The sequence below is a fragment of the Phoca vitulina genome, unplaced genomic scaffold (assembly GCF_004348235.1).
Source record: "Phoca vitulina isolate PV1807 unplaced genomic scaffold, GSC_HSeal_1.0 scaffold2, whole genome shotgun sequence".
In the NCBI taxonomy this organism is placed as follows: Eukaryota; Metazoa; Chordata; class Mammalia; order Carnivora; family Phocidae; genus Phoca; species Phoca vitulina.
Window position 1 is genome coordinate 59,330,192 of NW_022589705.1, and position 23,498 is coordinate 59,353,689.

At 40.0% G+C, this 23,498-nt stretch overlaps 1 protein-coding gene across 1 annotated transcript in view; it reads right to left on the bottom strand.

The window, feature by feature from the left end:
* Positions 1-5,466: 5,466 nt before the first annotated feature.
* Positions 5,467-23,498, bottom strand: part of SCP2 (sterol carrier protein 2) — a 113,483-nt gene continuing 95,451 nt past the window's right edge. The window contains exons 14-16 of the mRNA XM_032428746.1: positions 20,451-20,580; positions 9,600-9,679; positions 5,467-6,495 (exon numbers count right to left, since the gene is read on the bottom strand). Of these exons, the coding sequence (XP_032284637.1) occupies positions 6,400-6,495; positions 9,600-9,679; positions 20,451-20,580 (306 nt within the window). The 3' untranslated portion in view covers positions 5,467-6,399. The remainder of the gene's footprint in view (positions 6,496-9,599; positions 9,680-20,450; positions 20,581-23,498) is intronic.

Genomic DNA, 23,498 nt, shown 5'->3' on the forward strand with positions numbered 1-23,498 from the left:
ATAACTAGGCAAAATAACCCCTCCCTTTCATTGGTCTTTCCATCTCTCAAACATGTGTGAACTGTTATCACACCCTGCCCTTGGGCATCACTTTGCCAAGCTGAAGGCTCTTGTCTGCTTGCCTAGGTCAGTCTTGTCCTTATACTGTTGAATCTTCACATCTGAACTTCTTTTCCTTATATTCCTGTTCAAATGAAGTGTCTAATCTTAAACAGAGTGTTCTGCACACTCAGAAGTTGCTATATTCTAAAAGGTGAATTACACAATATTTTACAAAGAAAAAGAAAACATACTGCTGTTTGGTAGAAAACTGTAGCACTTACCGCTTCTCAGCCTGCAATTTAAATAAACACCAGACTACAATGAATTTCCCCCAATTCTGCATAAAAGTTTATGGCTACAAATTCAGTAAATAAAAGGTCAAATGCTTACTACCTGCTGCTGAAAACAGCACTGAATATTTACAAAGTATTTAAGTGACTATTAATAGGATAGGTTAAATGGACATCACTTTTTGCAATAAATTTTGGATATGATACATTAAAAAAAATATTTCTCCAAGAAATCTGGCTAAAATTCCATACCAGATTAAACTGCCTGCCAAATAGAATCAGACACCATATTTCTTAAGGGCCAGAATTCTGGCTCCATGTTCTGTGTTCTAACCAAGAACTAAAGAGCTGTTTGTTTGCAACAGTCTCCAGATAGATATTAATACTGGACCTTTCCAGTAGATTTTGCAACTCTATTGAGAAAAACTCTTAAAATTTGGCCAGATGCAGCTGTGGTTCCTGATAGAACATAATTCTTTCACGGCCCTTATTAGCTATTTAGTACCATACCCCCAATTCCTAATTCATATCAGTGTGGTCTCTAAACAAACCCAGTCCCACAAGGTAATTTACCCAGTAATTTACAATCTGGCTGATAACCATTTTTTTCTGGTCAACAACATCCAGCAAAGTCTTTGTGTTCAGAAAGCAGCTATGCCATGGGGAGCTAGAACTGTAATCTTTGGCTGAAATGCAAACCTTCTGTAAGTCAAACTAAATAATTCTCTATCCATTCACTAAGTTACAGAGACTATTAAATTTTAATGATTCCTGAAGAAAATGTAAGGATGTGGACAGTCCATAAAAATACACAAAGTATCCCCAATCCTGAAGCTAGCATATTATCTGAACTCAAACGATTGTCACGAAATGTTCCAAGAACAAATTCCTTCCTGTTAAAAAATTTCTCAAATAGGGGCACCTGGGTGGCTCAGTCATTAGGCGTCTGCCTTCAGCTCGGTTCATAATCCCGGGGTCCTGGGATCGAGCCCCACATTGGGCTCCTGCTCCGCGGGGAGCCTGCTTCTCCCTCTCCCACTCCCCCTGCTTGTGTTCCCTCTCTCGCTCTCTCTGTCAAATAAATAAAATCTTAAAAAAAAAAAATTTCTGGAATAACATTAGGAACTTCTATTGAGTACCTACTGTGTGGCTTGACATTTTACAGCTATAATTGCTAACCCTCACAGCCAGCAAGGGAGAATTATTATTCCCTTTTTACAAAGGGAGAAGGAAGCTCAGAGCCCTTACTTATTATTAGCTCAAGGTCCCAAAGCTGTTTAAGTGCCACAGCCTGGACCAAAACCCACATCTGATGGGCCCCAAGTTTCCTACACCAGGCTGCTCTATAGTATTATTTTCTGAAACTGCTAAAGTTTCAGAAGATAAAGCTATTCATTATACGATTTAATTTCATATTTCTTTTTTCTAAGGTGACATATATGGGGAAAACAGAACGGGTTTATATTTATATGTGATTGAACCTTTCAAAGGGATTTTCCGTTTAAAAAGAACTTTAATGGGGCTCCTGGGTGGCTGACTTCAACTCAGGTCATGATCCCAGGGTCCTGCTCAGTGGGGAGCCTGCTTCTCCCTCTGCCTCTGCCCCTCCCCCCTGCATGCTCTCTCTCTCTCTCTCTCTCTCTCTCTCTCTCTAATAAATAAAATCTTAAAAAAATAAAAATAAAAAGAACTTTAAAGATCAGTGTCTAAAACTCGAGAAACTTTACCTGATGCTTACTCTGGTAGACACTGTATTAAAACAAGACAGAGAGATGAGTAACATAGAGTTTCTACCTTCAAGGTGTTCACAGTCCAATGAGACTATTAAAAAATTAAGTGTCCCCCTTTTGCAGAGGAGGAAACTAAAAACTGGTGAGGTCTGAGTGCCTTGCTCTGACTTAGCTTCCCAGAGGCAGACAGGACCTGATCCGAGATTCTTCTGATCACACCTCAGTGACTCTTCCACACCCTGCTTCCACATTCACTTCCTAATCATATTCTCCATTATTGTTTCTCTATAAATTCAACAAGGACTGTAGAAATCAGAGAGCCTGAATTCATCTGGACAAGCACAGCAACAAGGCTGATGATTTCAATGCACACAGAACCCACTGGGCCACTTTGTTTTTAAGCCCGTAATAAAACCACAAACTGACTTTTATTGCTCGGGCTGCTTCAATCTTAAATCGAGAGACTGTTCTAAGAAGCTGCAAATATTTTCAAAGAAAGAGCAGGGTAAGTCAGGCTAAAGGAGAACTCTTAATGTCCTCTTTCATCATTAGGGCAACAGAAGGTCATTGTAATAGAGACTGCATTTCTGTGACACGGTTCCTATACTCAGAAATGTCCCCTGTGAATTGTTTTTAAATTGTTATTCAACTTCTCTCATTCATTTACTTAATGACAGCAAGCCAAGACTTTGTGCTGGGGGGATCGAAATGGACACATGAGACGCAGTCTCTCTTCAGGGAAAACAGAAACAAATTACTACAAAGGAATGATTAACTCCACTTGTGGCAAACAGGGACAGCTTCCTGAAAGCTAAGGCAGGAAAAGGATGAAAAGGAATTTGCCAAGTGGATTGGGGTTGGGGCAGGGAGAGAACGGTGAGGGTGGGCACAGAACAGCAAGATGTTGTTGTTGCAAAATGCGTGGTATGCAAGATGACCTAACTTAGAACTAAAAGCATTAGCTAATGTGCTTGCTGTGTATTAATCACTTGGAAACTGAGCATATCACTACCAAATGGAGTTTTTCTGTTCTTATTATTCATAGCTCTTTATGAAATCAATTCCAATCTAGCTTTTATCTCTACTACTCCACTGAAGTTTGATTTTGTAAGTGATCACCAGTGACTTCCATGTTGCCAAATTTAATCCAGTACACACTTTCAGACATCATCCTACTTGACCTTACAAAGGACACAGATGACCATTCCCACCTTTTGACTATATATACTCTCTTCTTGAGAAACATCTCTCAACCTCTCTAGCCCCTTTTCTTCATCCCCTTTGCCAGATCCTCCTCCTTTACCTGGTGGGGCAGGTGACTTTCTTTGGACGATGAAATGGGAGCAAAAGCGGTATGTATCACTTTGGGGTGGAAACTTTAAGAACCAGATATACTACTTCACCTTCTCTTCCTCTGCCTTGACGATCGCAATGCTCCAGGTAATAGCTGCTCCGTTAGCCTGGGTCCTAGACTTAGGATATAATGGCAAAGCGGATATGCAGCATGAGTGAGACATAAATGGATGTAAGGCTACATCTTCAACAGATCCCAAGTGCCTTACCATAATGAACAAATTCCGATAGTTAGTTCCTACGTGCCTGCCTATGCAACCTCATCTTGGACCTGTCCTTCCAGCTCACTACATCCCATTCACATTGGCCCTCTTCCCTCCCTTTCATGCATTATTCTTTGCAAGGTTCGCTCCTCAACCTTTACACCTCAGCTTAAATATTACCCCCTCGGAGAAGTCTCCCTTGACCACTTTCTCGAAGAAGGCCTGTCACTGTGATTCTGCACCACAGCACCCTGACCATTTCCTTCGTGGATTTCCTTCAGTCTGTAATAATTACCCACCTCGTTGGTCGACTGTCTCTCCCTCTAGGTTGTAAGCACCATGAGGGAAGAGCTCATCACTACCTGCAATGCCTAGCGCTGCACCTTCAATATATTACCCTGTATTTGGTAGGCACTCAATAAATACTTGTTAAATGAGTGAACAAGTGAAAAAAGATTCCAAAAGTGGGACCTAAGAAAACAACACAATCACCTATCCCAGAGGCGAGAGGTAGCAGTTGTGGGAACAGTAAGGGAACTCACATTTACTGAGTGACTATGATGTACCTAACACTAATAGGTGCTTTACTTATATGGTCTCTCTCTAGATTCTCAATAATCCTAGGAAGCCAGTATTAGTATCCTCACTTTATAGATCAGGCAACTGAGACTCAACCTGCTCAAGCAGCAAAACCTGTAAAAGCAGCAGTTTTAGCCCAGACCTGTTAACCTTTCCTCCAAACCATGATGTTTCCTTCCCTAGAGATTAAACTGCTACTAACTATATTTCATCATTAAGTTTCTAGCATATGTATAAATTGCATATATACAAATACATTTCTACCCCAAGAATCAGTTTGTGTTTATCTTTTTTTTTTTTCTTTAGGTTCATCCTAAAGCCTATTTCACGTATCTCTTATTATCTGGGACAAGTATAGCAGAATGATAAAGCAAAACCAAATTACAGATAAATCAGACATTGTTTTGGAACTTTTTTCTTGAAATCTTTTTCTTTTCAGGGTAAGAATCTACTACAATTGAGAAGTAGGTCTGAATTCTCTTCTGAGTTCATTTTATAGAACTTGAGACTGGGGCACCTGGGTGGCTCAGTCAGTTAAGCGTCTGCCTTTGGCTCAGGTCATGGTCTCTGGGTCCCAGGATCGAGCCCTGCATCGGGCTCCCTGCTCAGTGGGGAGTCTGCTTCTTCCTCTCTCTCTGTCCCTCTGCTTGCGCTCTATCTCTCTCTCAAATGAATAAATAAAATCTTAAAAAAAGAAGAAGAAGAACTTGAGATCAATTTATATTGGTTTACTATACTGTCTTTCCCCCTCACCAGGTGCTTTTCTGCCAGTCACAGAACATGCAAAGTTGAATGGTCAAAGGGGAGCTGACCCATAGTCCTGATCTGATTAGCACAGGCTCCAAATATCTAACAAACGAACCTGGCTTTTTACCTCTGACCACCTTCTGGTGAAGTAACATGTTAACAGCAGAAAGGTGGGGTCTGTGTAACTCCCGGAACAGTGCTGCCGGGCTGAGTAGACTCACAGGATTCTCAGAGCTGAAGGGGACCTTAGAGACCATCTACTTAATCCCCTCTTTTAACCGTTTGGTGAACAGGCCAGGCAGGCAGTTACGTGCCTCAAAGAAGCAAGACTCCTGGCTCCTAGTCGAGTGCTCTTTCCACTACAACACACTGCCTCCCCAACCAAGAGCTAGTGATTATATCAGAGTAACTGGTACATAACACCTGGATAACACAGACTGTAAATCCCCCAACGTTGCTCTTACTTTCCATCAGTGAGAAGACCCTGAACAAAGAGAACATACACAATACACACAAAGGAGATCAGGAAGAACTATTTTAATTTTCTATTAAACATTCTTCCAAAAGCATTATTTTATCCCGTATCTTACTGAGTTATAAGAAATAACATTAGCATTAGAAAAAACAGGAAGAAGATAAATCAAATGTGGATAATTAAACTAAACTTATATGGAAAAGGAAAATGAGAACAAAGGACTGACAGCTTTACAGATAGATACTTTGAAAACTGTGCATCTCAAAGCAAACTTTATTTGTTCAATTATTTTTAACAATAGCGTTTTAAGACCAATACACTGATTTTTTCAAGAAGGAAAGTCATTTTAAAAATATTTTTATTTTAAAAATAGGCCCGCATTCAGCTGTAGATTTTTTCCCCCCAAGCTCTGATCAGGTTTATTTTGATTTGGGAAAAAAAAATACCATTGTGATGGCATGAAAAGCAAAATTTAAGTCTTTTTTAAAAACATCTCAGTACAGAATTTTAAAAACTATTAATGGAAAATAGAGTAAGGACATTAAGTCACAACAGTAATTACCACTGGCCAGTTCCTGGTATTCGGCTTCTCCCCTAGTTCTCCAGAGGAAAACTTAAGTTGAATCTTCAGCAGAATGATCTTTAAATATACTTTATAAGCAAAATGAGAGCTTTTGTTTACATAGTTTGTAGATTTTGCTGTTCCTAATTTTATTCTGAAACTCAAGTTTTACCCCAAACCATAATTACCATATGAACTTTGTAATGCACAGTTTTGTATGCAATTCAGCATGCAGTAGTACACCACTGGGCCCTGTCCACCCAGAGCTTAGGAAAAACAGGATCGGTCACACCCATTTAAAAACAAATCTCACACTATTTGCCAATGTGTAGTTTCCGTCTAAGTTCGGACAATGAAATATATGGATATATATCTATATATCTCATCTTGATTTTCAAAGGTAGGCAAAGGGAGTTCTTCACAGCTTAGCTTTGCCCGGCTGAAGCTGAAGATTTTGTAACTTCATAGCCAGACCCATGTTGCCAGTGATTTTCAATTTGCCTTGAAAGAAGGCCTGGAAGAAGAAAGAAAATTTATTACTTGGTGTTTTTTGTTTTGTGATTGCTGATATTTCTAGATGATCCAGCCCTGAGATCATTTATTTATCCAGGTTTCTTAAACTTTCTTCAAAATATGAAAGTTGGCTTTCTGGAATAGATTTAGAACTAGATTGCTCAAAGGGAAGGCTTTGTAAAAAGCTCACTTTACAAAGAGCAGTCACACGACACATCTTTCCCAAATGTCTTCTCTTAGAAATTGAGTCTAGGGGCGCCTGGGTGGCTCAGTCGTTAGGCGTCTGCCTTCGGCTCGGGTCATGGTCCCAGGGTCCTGGGATCGAGCCCCGCATCGGGCTCCCTGCTCCACGGGAAGCCTGCTTCTCCCTCTCCCACTCCCCCTGCTTGTGTTCCCTCTCTCGCTGTGTCTCTCTCTGTCAAATAAATAAATAAAAAATCTTAAAAAAAAAAAAAAGAAATTGAGTCTACCTTTATCTGCCTTCGTCACCAATGGTACATTTTCCAAATAGTAGGTAAAGTGGGTTTGTACTAGATCGATTTTGTTTAAAAATACTACATGTGGATCAAGAATATGAACTGAGGGGCACCAGGCTCAGTCGGTGGAGCATGTGACTCTTGATCTCTAAATTCCAGCCCCACACTGGGTATAGAGATTACTTACAAATAAAATCTAAAAAAAAAAAAGAGTATGAACTGAAATTTTCAGTAGTCTGCTAGGAAAAAAAAAAGCACATGCATAACTCCTGGGATTCAATACAATGTGGATGAAATGTCACCAATTTTGTTTCCTTTTTTGGTCTGCATGATAAAGGATTTATCCCTAGAGAGGGAGGACAGACAGCCTGCTGAGACTGAGGTGCTGGTGTCAATCTTTGGCTCAAGAAGAAGAATCAAACCAACCCGAAGTGCAGAGCCACAATTTGTTCCATTTAACAACTGCCTGGGATTAGATCACTTGATGTTTGCTGAATTTATCATGTAACAAAATCCCGGGAAAACTTTAGAGAAATAATAGCAAATTTGGGAACATAGCATGATTTCCCTGCTATGATCTCAGTCTTTGACTCAATTGTTAAAATAAGGAAGAGCTAGATAAAAAAAGTTTCTGGTAGTCTTAGGTTTTTAAGCAAGTATATTAAGAAGTTAGGAGCTCTTCTGCCTTATCCATGGGAATGCACAGAACTCCGCTTTTTCTACACCTTCTGGTAAGGGTGACTAATTCCTTTTTTTCTTTTCCCCCTCTTCTGTCTGGACAAACTAAATATTTCCTTTCTATATGGCACACAGCCTTCTGTCTGATGACTTAAAGGTCAGGTGTCTCAGAACACAATATATTTAACATATGTCCTTTAAAAATATGGACCAGCAGTACCTAAAAGAGAAACTCACCAACTTTCCTTTTTTTAAAAATCAAAAGAGAAAATGACTTTTTGTTTACTAATTATTATAGGGAAAACATGAGTCTTCACCCTTTAGGGAATGCAAACATAAGGATCAGTTTAACCTGGCCCCTAGGTGTTCTTCGTGTGTGCTTACAGGGGAGAGCACACCGCTTTGTTTCAACTGTAGCCAAACACTGAAATTATAATTTCCAATGCATTTAATGGTTTCCAGTCAAATCCTCTAAGCAAAAGGGAAGACCATTAGCATATTAACAGAAATATCTGCCATTTTTATCTTTAATTCCTTTGGGTGCTAACAGGTGTTCAAGAGAAATAAGCTGATCCTTTGCTCCCCCAAATGGGTGGTAAACAGATAAACTGAGAACGAGGGCAGCTGATGTGTGAAGTCTGATCACCCCGCCAAGGAAGTGCATGAACTGCACAGCGGAACGAGGAGCAGTGGGTGGGAAGGAGGAAGACAGCCAGCTCCTGTACTGGTGGCCTCTGTTTTGTCCAGATTCTTGGAGCAGGCTCTGTGGGTGGAGATGTCCATGCCAATGGTGTGTATTAAGCTGAAACATCACAGATGCAAGTCTCTCACTTGTCAGAGCATCAACTGAAATAGGCTTAGCTGCTTAGAGAAAGCATTTTAGAAAGGAATACTAGTGTGCATCAGATTTAGTTGTTTTAGTCTTCTGGATTACCATGGGGCTGTAGGAATGAGACCTAAAACAGATCAGGCTGAGGCAACAGAAAAATAAGTTCACAATGCAAAGCCGCATCTAAGTTTCTTTTTGTTTTTTCTCTGGCTAATGAAAGCTCAGTGTATCAAGTCTGTTCTAATGAGTAGAAGAAGACCCTCGATGATTTGGGGACCAGGAAAACCCATGCAAGACATCAGTACACTTCAGACAAATACAATTTAATCCAGCAATTGTTTAGTGAAAACCTAAAAATGTCAGGCACCGTGCTAAGTTCTGGAGACATGAGGGCAAATAAGATGCGGTTTGTTCCTTTGAGACCCTCACAATCTAATGGAAAGGAAATAGGCGCATCATGACTAATATAATGTGACAAGTGCTAAGCTTGTTTCCAGGAGATGGCCCAGAAGAGGGACTGGCTACAGTTCCCCGGCAACTTGTAAGGAGGTCTTTGGGGGTAACATCTGAGCTAATTTTGAAAGGAAAGGAGTTTGTCAGAGAAGGCAGTTCAGACAAAAAGAGCATGGGCAAAGACAGGAAATATAAAAGGTCATGCCTTTGTTCACATGGCTCCCTCCCCCTAGATGGCTCCTGCTCTCCATCTGTGCACTGCTAACTTCTGGTCATTCTTATGACTCAGCTTAAGTGTCGCTTCCTCTGTGTGACTTTCTGTGATGGCCAGGAAGACACGGCGCCCCCCACCGCCGTCCACAACCAAGGCATGGCACCCTGGATATTCGGATACACTTACTCTTTTACAGATTTGTCCCATACCAAATTGTGAATGCCCTGTGCAGAACTCTTGCTTATTCATCTGGATATTTCCAGCACACAGGACAGTGCCTCGCACATAGCCTGCGCCACAAATGTTGGTCATTTGTTAAGCGAACATTTTAGGGAACACTGAGTTTTGTGGGTTTGACCACTTTGCACTTTATGGTATGAGGCTGAGGCAGGAGATGAAACGGAATGGACTAAAAGACTCACCTACTAGGAGGAAATACGCTCCATCATACTTACCGACTGAGGATTCATTTTACCAGTCATTAACGCCAGTAAGTCCGAGTCAGCCATTGTGATTGTGCAGTCAGCCTTCTTATCTAAAACAGAGATAGGTAGGAAAAGAAAGGAGAAAAAGGGAGTACTCAGTTTCGTGTATACACTTTAGTCAAAAGCCACTGACTTTAACAAATCACCTCCAGTACTGGAGCAGTGTGGGGGAAAAGGGTACTTATGTACTCTTCTATGGCAGCCTGGTAAAATGTGGCATAAATTATAAGCAACCTTAATATTTAACAAGAGGGAATCGATTAAATTAATTATTGGGGCACCTGGCTGGAACCGTCAGTTAAGTGTCCGACTCTTGGTTTCGGCTCAGGTTGTGATGTTGTGATCTCACGGTCGTGAAATTAAGCCCTGTGTTGGGCTCCACACTCAGTGTGGAGTCTGCTTGAGAGTCTCTCTCCCTCTGCCTCTGCCCCTCCCGCTTGTGCTCTCTCTCTCTCTAAATCTTTAAAAGAAATTATCATATTCATATAATGGGACACAATGCAATCATTAGATGATGTGGATCTACATTTATTGACCTGAATAAATATTCATGTTCTACTGTATCATGCATGATACTGTTACACAAGCCAGTTACAAAACAAACTGTGAGCATGGTCCCATTTTTGCTTAAAAACAGATATTCAATTATATATGTATAGGAAAAAACATTTATAAACGTAGACACCACTATATTAATAGTAGTTACTGTGGCCCCCAGACTCTAAGGTGACCCCTGTGATGCCTGCCTCCTGTGTTCATGCCTTTGGATGTGCTCTTGAGTGTGGGCAGGACCTGTGACTTGCTTCTAGCCAAAAGAATGTGGCAAAGGAGATGTCATGCTTGTGGTTCCGTTGTGTTATATAAGACTCTGTCTTGCTAACAGACTCACTCTCTCTCCTGCTGGCCTGGAATAAGCTAGTAGCTATGCTGTGAAGTGCATATGCAAAGGGCCATGTGGTGGGGTGCTGGTCTTTAGGAGCTGAGGGCAGACTCTGGCCTATGGCCAGTAAAAAAAAACAAAGTTATCATTCTCCATAGCTGCAAGGAAATGAATTCTGCCAGCAACCTAAGTAAACCTAGACACACACCCTTCCACAGTCAAGCCTCCAGATGAGAACCCAGCCCTAGCCAATGCCTTTACTGCAGGCTGTAAAACCCTACGCAGAGAACCCAGCTAAGCTGTCTTCAGCCAACTTACCCATGGAAACTGTGAGGTAGTAGGTGTGTGTTGTTTTAAGCCACTAAGTTTGTGGTAATTTGATATATAGAAATAAAAAAAAAGAGTACAGTTATCTATATCAGGAGTCATCAAACTTTTCCTGTAAAAGATCAGACACCAAGTATTTTGGCCTCTGCCCAAAGCTACTAGGTCTCTATCACAACTAGGCAACTCTGCCTCTGTAGTGCAAAAGCCGCCACTGATAATACATAAACAAGTGAGCGTGGCTGTGTGCCAAGAGAATTTTCAAAGCGGGTAGTAGACGAGGGGGATGGGGTGGCTGGGTGATGGACACGGGGGAGGGTGTGTGTTGTGGTGAGCGCTGTGTATTGTGTAAGAGATGAATCACAGACCTGTACCCCTGAAACAATACATTATATGTTAATAATAATAAAAAAAATCACCAAAAAACAGGTAGTAGAAAGAGAAGGAGAGGATATTAGCAATTCATATGTCTGACAACAAACTTGTATCCAGAATATATAAAAAAATTCCTATCACTCAATTAGAAAAGGTTAGATAATCCAAAACAAACAGGGAAATAAGAGACACTGTACAAAAGATCTACAAATGGCCAGAAAAGCATATGAAACTGTGTTCAACTTCATTATTCACCAGGGAAATGCAAATTAAAGGCATGGATGAGATACTACTATATACCTACTAGAATGAATGGCCAAAAAGGGAAAAAAAGACAATACCCAGTGCTGATTAGGATGCGGAGCAACTGAAAGGTCAATACAATGCTGGAGGGACAGTAAAATGGCACAGCCACTTTAAAAATCAGTCTAGAAGTTTCTTAGAAGGCTAAACAAACATATGCCATATGACTTAGCAATCCCATTTTTAGGTGTTTACCCAAAAGAAATGAAAACATATGTCCACACAAAAAACTGTATGTGAATATTCATAGTGGTTTTATTAGAATGGCCAAAAGCTGGGAAAAAACCAAATGTGCATCAACTGGTGAATGGATAAACTACTTAGCCACAAAAAAGAAACACCCCCCGCCCCAGCCTCGCAACGCCTCCACCTTCCACAAGGACTCAGTTCAAACGCACTCTACAAAGCAGCTCATTCTATACATGAAGAGCAGTCAAAGCAAGATGACTTTTGTGTTTTTTTTATTTTAACAATTCTCTAATGTATTAAAAAATTTTTAATCGGAAGTAGTGGATTCCTAAAGGATTCCAAAGTTACATATAATTCTTCTGTTTTTGTTCTGTTCTGTTTTTTCCTTCATTTCAGCTTTGGGTGGGAGGGAGGGGCAGGTGACACCAAGGATATTTTTTTATTGTTGGAATCTTTTCCGATGACCAGCTGAAGATCTGTACTGAAATAAAACTTGTATGCCTTTTTCATTTTTAAAGCCTGCTTCTTGAATTTAAGCACAGTGATAGTGTTCAAAGAGGCAGCTCAGTCTGTAACATGTTTGAAAAGATATATCTGCATTTTGAGGTCCCTTTCGAATGCCATTTGCTAGACCTCTCAAGTGTTTTGTTTTTTTTTAAGATTTTATTTATTTGTCAGAGAGAGAGAGAGTGCGCAAGCAGGAGAAAGGGCAGACAAAGGGAGAAGCAGGCTCCCCACTGAGCAAGGAGCCCTATGCAGGACTCGATCCCAGGACCCTGGGATAATGACCTGAGCAGAAGGCAGACGCCCAACCGACTGAGCCACCCAGGCGTCCCTCTCTCAAGCATTTTAACTGCTACATTCAAGTGCTTCACAAAGTCCAAGATGCTAGATGCTGTATGGCATGGAAAACTCAAGACTTTAGGCAAGGCTTATGGGCTTGCATTGGAGGAGGGAAGGGAACAGAATTTGTGTATTTCTTTGATTTAGAAATAAGGCATCTGGGAGATGCCATTATTTTCTGTGTTTAACTGAATTTTTGTCTTTTGGTTGAAATATGAAATGTACTGTGCCAATATAAAACAGTAATTAAGCACTGGGTGTTATGCACAAACAATGAATCATGGAACACTATATCTAAAACTAATGATGTAATGTATGAGGATTAACATAACAATAAAAAAATTAAAAATAAAACAGTAATTATTTGACCTTTGGAAAAAAATTTAAAAAGGAACAAACTACTGATGTTACATGCAACGACATGAATGAATCTCGGTGAAAGAAGCAGGCTCAAAAAACTATATTGGGCACCTGGCTGGCTCTGTCAGTAGAGCGTGCAACCCTTGATCTCGGGTTTTAAGTTCAAGTCCCACACTGGGTGTAGAGATTACTTATAAATAAAAACTTAAAACAAAACAAAAACTACATACTGTATGATTCCATTTATATGACATTCTGGAAAAGGTAAAGCTAAAGGGACAGAAATCAGAGTAGTGGTTGCAGGGCATGAGGATAGGAAAAGGGGACTGACTACAAAAGGACATGAGAACACCTTTTAGGGTGATGGAAAAATTTTATCTCTTGATTTTTGGTGATGGTTACACAAATATATGCATTTGCCTAAATTCACAGAATTATATATCTAAAAAGGGTAGACTTTATTTTATTAAATTATACCTCATTGAACCCAACTTAAAAAAAAAAAACTAACAGTACCAAGTACTATCAAAAATGTGGAGCAAATGAAACTCTCATGTAATGTGCAAGATAATGTAAAATAGTATATCCACGTCAAAAACTGTTTGGCTATACTGTACCTTATGACCTAATATTTCTGCTGGTTATATGCTAAACAGAAATGAGCACACACATCCACTATAAGACCAATATGAGAATGTTCATAACAGCTTTATTCACAGGCCCCAAAATGGAAACACTGAAAAGATATATCAACCATGGAATTAGTAAATTCTGGGGCATTCACATAGCAAAAACAAACTACTGCTACATACAACAATATTAAAGAATCTTATGATGCTGAGCAAAAAAACCCCCAAACCTAAAAGAGTAAATATTGTATGAGTCCATGTAAATGAATTTCCAAAATAAATGAAATCAATCTATGGTGACAGAATTTGGAAGAGCGGTTTCTTGTGAGAGAGAATGGTGATAGCAGGGGGCATGAGAGAGGCTTCTAGCATGCTGGCAACATTTTGCAGCTTGATCTGGGAGATATATTCATCTGTAAACATTTATCAAGCTGTACACTTCAAATTTATGCCTTTTATTATAAGCTAGACTTCAATACAAATTTTACACAAAACAAAAAAACAGATTGTCAACCCCTAACATAGATGGCGGGATTATAGGAGAGTAATTTTTCCATTTTGTTTATCTTTTCTAATGTTCTTTACACTTAAGTAAATATTACTTACGCTACAAAATTTTTGAAGTATTAATTTTTTTAAGTTTATTTATTTAATTAATTAATTTATTTTTAGAGAGAGAGAGTGCAAGCACGTGGGGCAAGGGGAGGAGCAGAGGGAGAGGGACAGTGAGCATCTTAAGCAGGCTCCACGCCCAGCAAGGAGCCCATCTCGGGGCTCACTCTCACGACCCTAAGACCATGACCTGAGCCGAAATCAAGAGTCGGACACTTAACAGACTGAGCCACCCAGGTGTCCCTAAAAATATTAATTTTAATATCAAAGTATAACAAATAAAAAGACTGTACAACAAAGACTCTAATATCTCACTGCTAAACCAGCCATGTCTACCTTGGACAAATAAGTTTCAAGTGCAAAAGGAAAAATTCACCAAGAAAAAAATCTGTCAGCAATCAGTGTCTTAGACAATTAATATAACCATAGTCCTCTAATAGTTGGCTCCTCCTCAAATTAAACTTGGCCTCTCCCTGAAACCAAGTAGCTTTCTATTTTTTTTTTTTTTTTTTTTTTTTTTTATTTATTTATTTGAGAGAGAGAGAGAGAATGAGAGAGCACGAGAGGGGGGAGGGTCAGAGGGAGAAGCAGACTCCCTGCCGAGCAGGGGAGCCCGATGTGGGACTCGATCCCGGGACTCCCGGATCATGACCTGAGCCGAAGGCAGTCGCCCCACCAACTGAGCCACCCAGGCGCCCCCCAAGTAGCTTTCTAGCTTACTATTCTGTTTTATTTTTCTTTATTGCACTTATGTGAAACTACCTTACTTATCTGTATATGTGTTTTCTGTATTTGTCCACTAGAATAAACACTTCACAGGGACAGGGCCCTTGTCAGTTTTGTTTACTACTACATGCCCAGGTCCTTGAAGAGTGCCTGACACATAAAGGGCAATCAATAAATACTTGCTGAATAAGCAGATTATGTAGAGTTCAAAAGATTATCAAGTCATGGCCTAACAGTTAATCAGATAACCCGTGCCTTAGTGAGAAATTAGGGGTTGCTATGGTCTGAATGTTTGTGTCCCTTGCAAAACGCCCTATGTGATGGTATTAGTAGATGGGGAGGTCAGGACCGTGGACCCTAATGAATGGGATTAGTGCCTTATAAAAGAGTCTCCAAAAAGACTCCTAGCCCCTTCCACCATGTGAGTCCACAGCAAGAAGGCACTGGCTATATGTACACCAGCAAGAGGGCCCTCACCAAAAGTGACCCAGCTGGCACCTTGATCTCGGACTTCCAGATTCCAGAACTGTGAGAAATAACTTTCTGTTGTTTATAAACTATTCAGTCTGCGGTATTTTGTTACAGCAGCCCAAAGGGACTAAGATAGCAGTAAGTTATTAAAGCACAGCATGCCCATATTATTAAATAGTTAAAACAAGATTGAAAGCTAAAAGTTTTTATTGTATGTCTTAGAACTCAGGGATAGACCCTAAAAAGACTGAGATTCAATGGCTATTCCATCTTTGCTTCTAACAAAATTTCCTTATTACTGGGGGAAAAAAAAAAATGTGTGAAGCTTTGAAAATGAAGGGATTTATAGTCTAAAAAATTCAGTTCCCATGTAGATTTATATTATCAAAGAGCAGGGAGAAAAAAACCACTAAATTGAGATCTCTGGACTTGATTTATAGTTGGACTTGATCCTAATATGAAAAGTGAGTTTAGGTGCGCCTGGGTGGCTCAGTCAGTTAAGTGTTCAACTCTTGATTTCGGCTCAGGTCATGATTTCAGGATTGTAAGATCAAGCCTCATGTCCTCAAGCCTCACGTCCATGCCCAGCACAGAGCCTGCTTAGGATTCTCTCTCTCTCTCTCTCTCCCTCTGCTTTCCCCCAACCTTAAAAAAAAAAAAGTGAGTTTAGGAAGTGAAGTCTGCTGCTGCTGTAATTATCAGCATGTATTGCTCTCATGCTAAGCACTTCACATCCCATGGACTCATCTGATCTTTATAACAACCCTATGAGGATTAGAGATCAAACAACTTGCTCACAATCACACAGCTAAAGAGGTTGAGCTAGATCTGAAAGCAGATTCTTGCTGCTAAAGCCCATTATTCCCAAGCTCTACGGCTTCCGATCGTTATAGGAAGGATACAAACATTGAACAGCTCAGTTTGTTGTTGTGTTAAGTAGGCTCCATGCCCAAAGTGGGGCTTGAACTCACAACCCTGAGATCAAGCCCTGAGCTGAAATCAAGAGTGGGATGCTTAACCAACTGAGCCACAGGTGCCCCGACAACTCAGTTTTAATTGGGCCTTTACCAGTTCATCAGTATCTGATGAATCTAGATGCTTTCTCAGTTCCCCAAGCCCTTTTGCAGAGTCTCAGACAAGTCTCTCATGTTCAAGCAAAATTAATGTTTAATATGTGTACTGGGGAGGAAGCAATGATTTACTGCGCTCTTACTATGCTGAAGTGCTTTACATATCTCATTTAATCCCCACAACAGCTCCATGGATAGAAATTATTCTCACCATTTTCTAGATGAGACAATTGGACTCAGGGAAGGTATACACCTAGTAAGTGACAGGGCTGTGGTCTGAGCCCAGTTTGGGTTTCTCCAAAGGCTATGCTCTTTCTATTGTACCTTGGGGATACGAGCCGCTGAGGCCTTCTCTATCATGTTGCCCACAAAGGGGCAGGGTTGAGAACTCAAGTTGATGCTAAGAAGGCAGAATAAAAGGAATGAAAGATAACGTGTCATGTTAGATTAATCAGCTGGCTTCCTAGAGATATGCTGTATGAGTTGTTTTAAAGGAGAGGAGGGAGGGGCAGAATTCATAGACAAAGACACCTAGGCAGGAGGAAAAGATTATGGAAAATGCAGAAAATCTGAAAGTCCTTAATATAACCATCTGTATAATCATTACCAAACTCTTACAATATAAGCAAATGAAATACTTTTTAGGAAATCTTACTTTGTCAACAGTAAGTAAACCTCTTAACACTGTGTATATGCCAAAAGAACTAGCAATTCTCTTTAAGATGCTAGTTCAGACTAGGACAGGTTATTAATGCTTTAACATAGCTGATCTCTAACAAGTGGGCAATTGTTGGCTGATGTAAAAGGATCTGGCAATTTCCAATGGTGGCTTTTACTGGGTAAGTCCACATTGCAACGCCACTCCTAGCTGCCAACAAGTGTCAGTTTCAGCAGAAATCACCTTGCTTCAGGGTAAATTCCCTTCAGGTCTAGGATGGGGCACCTAGTATGGGGAGAGCTCACGGCCAGAATACATACACAGGGAGTAAGGTTTTTTGAAATTATTTAATAGCTTTCCATAAGCATATTATCTTTCATGACAAACAATAATAACAAAAAACAGGAGAAATTTTTTTTTACTATCACCTTATCATCTGCCTGCGCATATCAGAATATAATTCTAAATAACTATTTTCCAAAAGTTCTTATTTTTAAAAGCTTAAATCTAGATGAAGCATTCAGTTTTTTTTTCCTACACCACATCAGAGTGGCAGCTCATAAAAATGCAAATTCATAGTTATTTTTCTGCCTACTGATTTTGAGGGGAAAAAAGTGACTATACGTAATTCAGAAACTTTCCACCACATTACCATGCTGCCCACACAAGATGCCCTTACTACTGCCTCTTCCTTCATGAATCTCTAGTTGATTCCTTGTTCAACAACGCCACTCTTAACATTTTCTCCTGTCTCCAAGCTCTAAACTCTATTCCAAAAGCTCTGCCAACCTCCTTTCTACCTCAAAATGCCCCTGAATGTTTATCTACCCTCTCAGAGAAAGAAGTATCGTCCCTCCTTCCCGCCGTGCTCCTGACATCATCCACTTCTCCAGGACCTCCCTCAATAATGTATCGGTAACAAAACTCTCCCATCTTTGATAGACTTCCTTCTCCTACATAGCTTCCAGGTCCCATCAACTTCACCCCAAATACACTGGTAACTACGATGTCACAACATCTTCTTTTTCTCACTGCCAACACTCAGGCTATCCTTTTTGCTCACTTAGACAGTGGCAACAGCCATCCTCCCAACTGCTCTCTCTGTGCCTGATTTCTCCCTTTCCAATTCATCAGATCTAATGCACCAGCTTCATCCTCTTAAAACACAGTCCTGACTTTCACTTTTCTACCTACAAAGCTTTAACTGGATTGATTATATATCAAATCACTTTCAAAGTTCATAGCATGGTATTTTAAGCTTTCCAAAAAGGTGGTCCCCACACATCATATTTTTTAATTGCACCAGGCTCTCTCCAACAAGAGAAACGAAACATAAAATACAACATACAAAATGTAACCTGCTGAATACTTACTAAGCATCACTCATTTATTTTGCTGTTCATTTTTAAATTATTTCTTTTACTGAAGGCCTACCATGTATCAGGTACTATTGTAGGCAATGGGGATGCAGCAGTGAACCTAACAGGCAAAAAGCTCTGTCTTCATGCAGTTTACAATTCAAGTGAGGGAGACAGACAATAAGGAAATAAGTAAAATATTATAGAGTATATCAGATGGCAATAAGTGCTATAAAGAAAAATAAGGCAGCAAAGGACAATAGGGAATGGTTAACAGGGCTGTGATTTAAAAGCATTAAGGCTGGGGCGCCTGGGTGGCTCAATCAGTTAAGCGTCTGCCTTCAGCTCAGGTCATGATCCCAGGGTTCTGGGATCGAGTCCCACATTGGGCTCCCTGCTCAGCGGGAAGCCTGCTTCTCCCTCTCCCTCTGCTGCTCCCCCTGCTTGTGTGCTCTCTGTCGAATAAATAAATAAAATATTTTTTAATAAATAAATAAAATAAAAGCATTATGGTTAAGGAACGGCTCACTGAGAAGGTGACATCTGGGCAAAGATTCAAAGGAAATGAGGGAAAAAGCCATGAGGATATTAAGGGAAGACAATTCCAGGCAGAGGGAATATAGTAGAAAGCCCCTAAATTGGGAACACCCTATGTTTCAGCAATGGCAAGGAGGACAGTGTGACTAAAGCAAAGTAAGGGCAAGTGTAGTAAAACAGAGAAAAGTGGGGCCAGATCATGTAATGCCAGTATAAGAACTCTGGCTTTTACTGAGTGAGCTAAAAGCGTTTGGATGGCTTTGAGCAGAGAAGAGTCACAATCTGACTTAAGTTTCAAAACGATCACTCCCAAATAAATAAATAAATAAAATGATCACTCCAGCTCGTGCGTGGAGAAGAACCTGCAGGGGGCAAGGTTAGAAACAGGGAGACCAGGCAAAAAAACGATGGAGGCTTAGACCAAGGTAGTAGTAGAAAACAGAATTTGCTGATAGATTAGACTATGTAGTGTGAGAAAAAAAGGAACCAATGAGGACCTCAAGGATTTTGGACCAAGGATCTGGTAGGACAGAGAACCAATTTCTGGAGATGGGGAAGATGATGGGACAAATACATCATTAAAGGGGAGTAGGAGCAAATCAGGAGTTTATACATGTTAGCTTCGGGATACCTATCAAGTATCCAAGTAAACTTGTCAATTAAGCAGTTGGATATACACCTTGTAGTTCACTGGCTGGGTCCATGCTGAAGATATATGGGAGTCATCAGTGTAGGGATGGCTTTAAAAGCATGAGACTAGAGGGGATCCCTAGGGAGTGAATGGAGATAGAACCGAGGCTTGGAGCATGCCAACATTAAGAAATTTGGAGATGAGGAAACAGGAATAGAGGCCAGGAAGAACATCCAGTGGGTTAGAGGAAAGTCTAGAAGTATAATATCATGAAGGCTGAGAATGAACCACTGAATTTAGCAACATGGTGGTCACTGGTGACCTTGACAAGAATAGTTTTGGAACAGTGATGCGGATAAAAGCTGACTGGAGTGGGTTCAAGAAAGACTGGGATGAGAGGAAGTGGAGACAGTGAGTATAGATAGGACTTTCAAGGCAGTATAACCATATGCTGGAGCATGTGCTTTACAGGATACTTAAGAGAGATAATTCTCTTAATCCTTGCATCAACCCTATGAAATAGGTACCATTTATTATTCCCATCTACAGATCAGAAAACTGAGGCTCAGAGAAGTTCAATAATTTGTTCAAAGCCAGAATCTGAATGGCAAGGCCAGGGACCCCAACCGAAGTTTGTCTAATTCTAAAACCTAAAATTGGCAACTCTGTGATGGAGCCTCCCAATCTTTGGGAGGAGGCAGCTGTGACCTATTCCTATTCCCAAGGATTCACTAGTTCTTTTAACAGGGTCCTATACCTCTGAAGCCAGACCTTTTGGAAAACACCAAAGCAGATCCACATTTCCCCTTGTGTATTTGTCAGTGTTCCTGTAAACGAAGTCATCACTGCACTGACCTGAGTTAGGAAGCACTGATCCTTTGCCGTTCTTCACATCCACCACCCAGGTGGCTTCTTTACCCTCAGGGCCGTCCTTCACCTTGAAGGCAAAAATACCACCGATTTTCTTCACAAACTGTTCCCCTTCCTGGAAAGGAAAAACAAAACAAAACAATAAAACGCTGGGAGTTGTATTACATTTGTTTCTCTGGCTTTTTCTCTAAATTGAATGTTTAAATAGATACATGATGTGAGCAGCTGGGCCAGCCGTAGTCCCCAAGCTCCCTCAGGATCTTTTACCCAGAAAAATCTGAAAGGCAACAGGCAACAACTCCCTCATCTGCCAAATCTTTTGTTAAAAATGGCTTTCCGGATACAACTGGTGGAAGAAAAGGGAGAACAGGGGTTGCACAGCAGTACGTTCTACTGAAGTAGCTTTCCTTTATCTCAATAATTTCTGAAAGATTCACTCTGGCCTATCTAAATGTAGGAACCCCCCATTCCCTCTTTTTTTGCAGGTAAATTTCTTTACATGTGTTTCTGGTTTCCCACAATCAGAACTTAAAGATACGGGTTCTGAGAACAAGTCTTTTATTCTGGAGGGGGCGGGGGGTGAAGGGAGACGACAACGTATTTTCTGGATTAGTATAAAGAATTATACAAGTAATATACCAACCACCAACTGCTTTCGAATCTTGAAGGAATGAAACTGAAAAAATAACCTCAGATCCCTATCTCTGTAGGTTGGTTTCCTTCCTCCTTCCCTCTTCCCTTCATTCCTACTTCTTTCATCGTTCCTTACGGAAATACTTGTTGATCACAATGACTGGCACCAGACATTGTTCTAGGCACTGAGAATACAGAACTAGGAGTTAGAAGGGTAAATGATCACTACGATCACTATGACAGCACAGGGGACTAAGCTAAGGCCACTGGCAGGGTGAAAAATGAAAGGGTGACAACAAGCTCACATACCTTTCTTAAAAAAACAAAAACAAAAACATGGTAATTCTACTGCAATTACTTTTCTTTAAAGAAACACATTTTTGGGGTGCCTGGGTGGCTCAGTCGGTTAAGCATCCGAATCTTGATTTCGGCTCAGGTCATGATCTCAGGAGATGGAGCCCCACGTCGGGCTCCGCGCTGGGCGTGGCACCTGCTTAAGATTCTCTCTCTCCCTCTCCCGCTCCCTCTGCCTCTGCCCCTCCCCTTGTGCCCTTTCTCTGAAATAAATAAATAAATCTTTAAAAAAAAAAAAAAGAAACACATTTTCTGTGGAAAAAAACTGAAAAAAAATTTTTTTTAAAGATTTTATTTATTTATTTGAGAGAGAGAGCGAGAGAGCACAAGCAGGGGGAACAGCAGAGGGAGAGGGGGAAGCAGGCTCCCTGCCGAGCAGGGAGCCCGATGCGGGGCTCGATCCCAGGACCCTGGGACCACGACCCGAGCCAAAGGCAGACGCTTAACCATTTGAACCACCCAGGCACCCCCCAAAATTGAAAATGTTGATAAGCAAAAAGAAAATATAAATCATTCATAGTTTTACTACTCAGAGAAGATAATATTTTGATGTAAATCCCCTTCATCTTTTTTCTCTCCATATGTTTTCATAAATGGGATCACATTTTATATATATTGTTTTGTAATCCACTTTTCTGTTTCATATCATTATCCTCATTTCTGTGTCACTAAATATTCTTCAACATAATTTTAAATGACCACATATAGTCTTTATTTGTGTAAATGTACTATACTTCATCTAACCAATACTCTTGCTTGATATTTAGATTAATTCTTATTTCTGGCACTTGTTAACAATGCTGTGAATAACATTCTTACTAAATATTTTTACATAGCCTTGTTTATTGAAGCTTAAATTCCTAGAATTAAACATCGCTAATAACACTAAATCTGAAATCATCATTGGTTTGAATTCCTGCCATGTACTTCATAACCCAGAACAAGTTACTAAACCTCTCTGAATTTCAGTTTTCTTCTTATCTGTGAAATGGAGATGCCAGTAGCTACTGTCATAGAGTTGTATGGTATTTAAAGACCCACAAAGCAGAGTAACTGCTCAATAAATGTTAGCATTTTGTTGTTTTTGTTGTTATTTTACTCTATGATCTGTGTGCTATTCCTGTGCCAATATTAGAGTTTTATAATGTACTTTATACTTTGGTACAATAAATCCCCATTGTAATTCCTCTCTTCCAAATATTGTTGGACTTGTTTTGGACATTTTCCCCCTCTACATGTACATTATAATAATTTAGTTAGTTCTTCTCCCCACCAAAATGCTGTTGGATTTACATGGGGTTACATAAAATCTGTTAGATCAGTTTGGGGGAGAATATCTTTACAATATTAAATCCTCCCATCCATGAATATGGTATATCTTCAAGTTTTCTTTGATGTCCGCTGGCAGTATTTTGTCAATTTTTTCCCACATAGGCTCTTGTACATTTCTTACCAAGTTCATTCTTAGGTGTATTATATTTTATACTGCTCTTAATATATTTATTGCATTTCATGGGTTATTGCAAATATATAAAAACATATTAATCTTTGAATGTTTATTTTGGAACTGGCTACCTCTTATAATTTCTAATAGTTTTTATTTCCCACCTTCTTTATTTCAGCCTTACATTCCTGCAATAATTTAGACACAAGATTCTTCCTTTTGGTATCATAATATTCGTTCTTTTATTTTTTTAACTTATTTTATTTAAATTCAATTAGTTAACAATTACTTTAATTAGTTAACATATCATTAATTTCAGATGTAGAGTTCAGTTATTCATCCGCTGCATATAACACCCAGTGCTCATTACATCACATGCCCTCCTTAATGCCCATCACCCAGTTACCTCATCCCCCACCCACCTCCCTTCCAGCAACCCTCAGTTTGTTTCCTAGAGTTTCTTATGGTTTGTCTAATACTCATTCTTTTAAAATAAAGATTTAAGTGTTTGATATGTTTAGGCACTGTGGTATAAGTACCTGAAATACTCAAATAATTATTATCCCTGAGGAACTTGCATAGACTGATATCAGATACTAACC